The sequence below is a fragment of the Azolla caroliniana genome, unplaced genomic scaffold (assembly GCF_043228905.1).
Source record: "Azolla caroliniana isolate FFs.n. ecotype wild unplaced genomic scaffold, voAzoCaro1.0.p SCAF_8, whole genome shotgun sequence".
Taxonomy (NCBI): domain Eukaryota; kingdom Viridiplantae; phylum Streptophyta; class Polypodiopsida; order Salviniales; family Salviniaceae; genus Azolla; species Azolla caroliniana.
This window is the reverse complement of record NW_028230443.1, coordinates 16,723,337-16,729,287: the sequence shown is the minus strand read 5'-3', so window position 1 is coordinate 16,729,287 and position 5,951 is coordinate 16,723,337. Positions and strand designations below refer to the sequence as shown.

The 5,951-nt window shown below is 33.5% G+C and overlaps 1 protein-coding gene across 1 annotated transcript; it reads right to left on the bottom strand.

Moving 5' to 3' along the window:
* Positions 1-3,292: 3,292 nt before the first annotated feature.
* LOC147861114 (uncharacterized) lies at positions 3,293-4,565 on the bottom strand. The gene is made up of 2 exons (XM_087323345.1): positions 4,449-4,565; positions 3,293-4,168 (listed from the first exon to the last, which is right to left on the bottom strand). Exons 1-2 carry the CDS (start codon positions 4,563-4,565, stop codon positions 3,293-3,295), a joined length of 993 nt encoding a protein of 330 aa, XP_087179471.1.
* Positions 4,566-5,951: the final 1,386 nt, after the last annotated feature.

Here is a 5,951-nt window from a genome sequence, read left to right as displayed (position 1 = left end):
AGAGGTGAGAAAATTGGGTTTCAAACCCAAGATGTAGGGCTAGTAGTGTAAACGACTTACCACTAAGGTAAGCTAATTACGATAAAAAGAAAGTTCGAGATTGATTAATCATCGTAATGTTGGATTAATTAGTTATACACTATGTTAAGCTGGCACTGTTCATGGGGATTATTCTGGGATTGCCATGTTTATAAGAGATAAATTTCATCCAAAAGTGATCGTGGTTGAGATATGTTATGAAGGGCAAGTTCTTTTGTTAGTTGGTGTGTATGCATCGAATGTTTCACAAGAACGAAAGTTGTTATGGAGATCTCTAAACTCGATGCTTGACAATGGTAGACCGGGTTTATTGATGGGAGATTTTAATGTTTGTTGTGAGATAGATCAATCAACATCGTTCCACTCTATTAAGGATGAACCAAAGGCTCAAGAACGGGGAGACTTTGAGATTGAAGTCATGTCAAGAGATGTATGGAAATGGATTGAGGGAGATGAACTAGGTTATACCTTTCAATCGGTTCAATATAAGGATACTTGGAGTAGGTTGGATCGAATGTATGTAATGCATACCGACGGGTTTTTACCAAAGATTTTGGATATTTTAGTGTCTTATAGGTCAATTATATCAAATCATTTCCCATTAATTTTTGAATTCACTCACCACTCAATTAGAGCTTTTCAAGAGTTTTTAGCAAAACCACCGTTGATTTTCAATTCCACATTTTTTGATCATGAGGTCTTCCATGCCTATATGTGTCAATTGATTGATGCATTTGCTTATTGTGTTCAATTTGATAGGTATGAAGTGTGGGAAGTATTTGTTGTAAATGTTTAAAGGTTAACTAGGTATTATGGAATTCACCATGCCTTTAGAAAGAGAAAGAAATTAATTTTCCCAGTTAATTTGCTTGATAAATGCAACTCATTGTTAACTTATTGGGCAACAAATGTAGAGTTGAGGGGTTATCAATAGGTATTATTTTTCCTGATGCATTATCTTACGGTGAAAAATGATCAACATGCTAGACTATTGTCTAAGACAAGAAGTGGAGGATGCTAATTGTCAATCACATAAGTTTTTTCATGACCTTCACGAATCACATGCACGCCATAATGTGGTAAGGTTAGAGGAAAATGGTATCATGTGTTCTGATCCTCAAGAAATTGTGAAGAAATGCATAGAATATTATACACAATTGTGTATCGATAATAATGCTAAAAGGGATAGATATGTATTTTTTAATGGAGTGAAAAATCATGTATCGCATGATGTGGCACAATCATTAGATGCTAATATTTCAGAGGATGAGGTGGACCGTAGAATATGTCATGTCACATCTTGCTAATGATAAGAGTCCTAGGTGGGATGGATTAACAAATGAACTCTTTAAGAAATATGTGATCAAGTTGAAGGGACCTTTTATGGTTTTATTTTAGAAGGTGTGGACATTAGGGGAAATGCCTCATTCTTCGAAGATTCGTTTGAACACCAGGTCCTTTGAAACAGGCAATATGTCACATTCTCTTTTTGACATTTCAATTTAGGGTTAAAAAATACCTTATTTTAAGAGTCTTTCAATAAGGTACGATGCATGCATGTACATGGTTGATCAAAACTTAGCAAATTTTAGAACTAAATAATATCACGACCACAGAAGCAATAGTCTCATATTCTCCCAACCAAATTATTATCAAATTCTTACATAAGGTCTAGAAGTCAATGCAAGTATAATTGTACTACCAATCACTTACATTATATGAAAATCGTACCCTACTAAATAATCAACTTTCGTTAATTTTGTGACTTCATTTTACATAATATGAAAATCACACCCCTCTAAATATGTGCCTTTTTGTAATCACACCCCACTAAATAAGTGCCTTCTACTAATTTTGTCCGTATATTTATATTTAAGACATCTTAAAAGAAACTATGAGGGTTGCAACTACGAGATACAAATACGTTGAGAAAATTATTCCAATAAAATATGACACATGACACATGATACTTCTGATGTGCAACGAACCCATACACAATAACTTGCCATTTATAACATATGTCAAAGTATAAATTTAGATTCAAGATTACCCCAAACAAGTATGGAGGAAACATATACACATACTAATTAAACTCAAACTTTAAGTTCATTAGCTGGACAATAAATTTAGATTCACCAATACCCTGGGAAACAAGAATGGGGACCAAAGCGGCCAACATGTACACATACTAATTAAACTCAAATTGAAGTCCATTAGCCAGACACTGCTTTATCCAAAAAATCAAATGATATGTTAAAGGAGACTTTTACAATTAGTCAATGTTCAAAAGTCATATGCATAAAAATATTAATCTAACAATAATTCCGGTAACAGAGGCTCTTGATGATCTGCTCTTTGTTCAAGATTACCCTCGTTGGCTTCTTCAGTATGCGCAACACAACCATGATTATGTTCAGACTCTAGTACGTCTTCTAAGTCTACAAGAACCAAATGCTTCATCATCAATTGGTTCCATTGGTTCTCTCAAAGTCATCTGGAACATCTCTATTTCATTGATATGTTTTGCTCCGACTTCTTGGTCTTGATTGGGACCATAGTATGAACCATACGTACCATTTGCGCATTCGTGTTCGAGAATGATTCAATCATTCGAGAATGGTAAACACCCTCGAAGAATGATAAATACCATACTTTTGGATAAATGATTTACTATAAGATAAATATTTTTTCAAGGTAATTTTTTTTAAAAATTGCTAAAAAGAACACATTACCTTCTTAATAACAATATGCCTTTTTTCGTAAATTCTAATAACAACTATGCAAAATGCCTAGTCTTCAAAAAAATTCTCAATGAGGTGTTACATTAAAATTAACATTCCTAATCTTCATTCAAGGTGATATCTTCAACTTCAAAATCATCATGCTCATCTTGTGCATTATCATCAAGATAAACCATCACATTGGTGAGGCTCTCATTTTCATCAACTTCTTGTGCTTATTGTTTACTTTGCAACACCAATAACCGTTCTTCATCATTTTCTTTCTCAATCATGTCAATAGTAACCTCAATAGGATCGAAACCTCTTTCTTTAATCTTCTTAAGAATACGAAGATTTGTGTGCAAAAAAACCAATTTTTGCACATGATTTGAACTCAATCTATTTCTCCTTTTAGTATGTATTAATGAAGATGTACTCCAATTCCTTTCACAAGACGATGCACTTGTACCTTGAGATAATACTCTAATTGCAAGTTTCATCAAATTGGGAGTGCTTGCTCCAAATGTTTCCCACTATTTGATTGGTGTGGTTAATCTATTAGCATCCTTTGCAAATGGAACTTGAAACAAATCTGATGCTTGTTTTCTATATGCATAAAACTCATCTAACAAAGCATTTTGTAAAACTATATTACCACTAGCATAAAGCATGATTGTTTTCATCCAACCCATTTGTAAATCATGATCTATTTCTTGACCATTTGATGTCCATAATGGATGCAAGACATATCCCGCTGCATGCAATGGCGATTCCAACATTGTTAGTCTATGTATGCAACACTCTTTTATTTCATCAAGCTTCATAGGATCAATTTCTGTCGTATTGTTTATATCCATCAACATTTGTTGTTTAAATTGATAAATCAATCCCATTGTAGCACCTTCCCTATTAGTCAAACGAAGAAGCTTTAAAATTGGTTTGCATACCTTCACAATCATCTTTACATCTACCCAAAAGTTAGCATCCAATACAATTAAAACCATCTCTTCTACTTTCTTTGTTTTGGCACCATTCCAATTGCACCATTGTTCACTAACCACCATTCTTCTCAAACCACCATATACTTTATCATCCAACAAATTCGATAACACAATAAAACTGTAAGAAAACTTAGTCGTAGAAGGTTTAAGCAAGTCTTTTCCACTAAACTTGTGAAACATGGCCAAAGCATATTGTTTTCTAGTTATGAAACCACTAATCTTCATAGTTGATCGCAAAATGGCATCAATCCAAGCACATTTGGCAATATCAACGCAATGGCAAGTGCATCTAGTGTAAATTATAGATGACCACTCCTTTTCTATCATATGTTCTGCAACCACACAATTTGCAACATTATCCATACAAACTTGAACAACATTTGATGGTCCAACTTCAAGAATAACATCCTTCAAAATTTTAAATATGTATTCACCTCTCTTGACATGACCACTTGTATCTATTCATTTCAAGAACATTGTGCCATGTAGCGAAGAAGCTAAACATTAATAATTGGTCTATTTCTAGTGTCTGACCAACCATCACTAACAATAGTGCATCCATATGTCTTCCAACTCTCTTTCAACAATATAAGATCATGCTCAACATTTACAACTTCTCCATTTAGATATTTCTTACGCAATTGATAAGCAGAAGGTGCTTTAAATGAAGGACTCACTTTTGAAACACCATAAGCATATCATGGAAAAATGAGCTTTCCACTTTTCGATGTGCAATATCTTCCGCATAAAAAAATCTTGCAATAGCCTCTTCTGCTTGTTTCCTCAATGCCAATTCAAAAGACATTGGGAGCGAACCACATTCGACCCTCGCTCATCACACTTGACTCTCCGTACATCTCGTACGAGGTAACACATTTTATTCATTGAAATGGAACTAGAAATAGAGGCATCTGTAGACACATCTGCATTAGCATTAACAATAGTATTACCATTTGCATCTGTTTGTACATCTTAATCCAAGTGATCATTTCCATGAACCATTGCATTTCTCAATTGACTCCTCACAATATCACTTGCTTTTGTGCATTTTTCTACACCTTGTCCTCTTATTCCCAATATATGGGCACTAATTCGATGAGGGCCACCAACAAAGACATGATTACAATATTTGCATTTCATCAAATGTGTTCCTTTTGCATTCTTTACTTGAATTAGAACATGTTCCCAGTCTAGGCCTTTTTGTCTACCCATTAGTTCCTAAATTAATGTAAAACGTAAATGTCAAAATCTATTTATTGTAATTTTTGTGCGTATAAATTTTGTACTACATAGCTTAGTATGTGTGTATAGACATTACACGAATTACTTCAAAATGATAGAAATTATAGAAAAGTTTAAACAATTACAAGCTTTATAGAAAGATTACAGAAATTATAGAGCAAATAAAAGAAAAATGATAGAAATAACAAAGAAATTACAAAAATTATAAAGAAACTACAGAAATGATAGAAATTACAAAGAAATTACAGAAATTACAACGAAATTACAGAAATTAGAGAGAAATTACAAAAATTACAAAAAGTTACAAAAATCATTACAAAAAAACTACAGAAATTTTTGTACTACATAGCACATATTACGTAGTACATACTATGACCTAAAGTTTAAACAACTTTAAACTCTATTATTAACCCTAAACATACCTGAATCTCGTTGGTATGGAGAAATTAATGGCCGGGGGAAGATGTGTAGTCACTGACTCACTAGTGACTAATGTGCACGATGCAAGCTCAAGGTTCAAGCAACAGATTGTTCAAGGCTAGATGGGAGAGGAGAGGAGAGCATAGTGTTGATGTGTAGAGGAAAAGGGGGAAAAGGAGGAAAAAGAGGGAAAATAAAAAAAACACACACACACAAATATTTGAATATCATTCATGTTTGTTTTCCAACATAGGAAAACGAATGATATAGCTGACGAACACGAATTTTATGTACTATGATCGGGACAATCCCAGATACCTTGGATCCTCAATTTGATGAAGTTCACTTGCTCAGGGTCCTTCTCCAAAGCAACGCAATTCCTGAACACCTTCAATGCACATATTGTAGTAGTACCTGAAAGTTAAATGAAATTGCACATGTTTAAAACATCTAAATGATGCATTCTACATTAATCCAAATTAATGATATAAGTCTTATATTATATACTTGTGCCAGAGAATAAATCTAA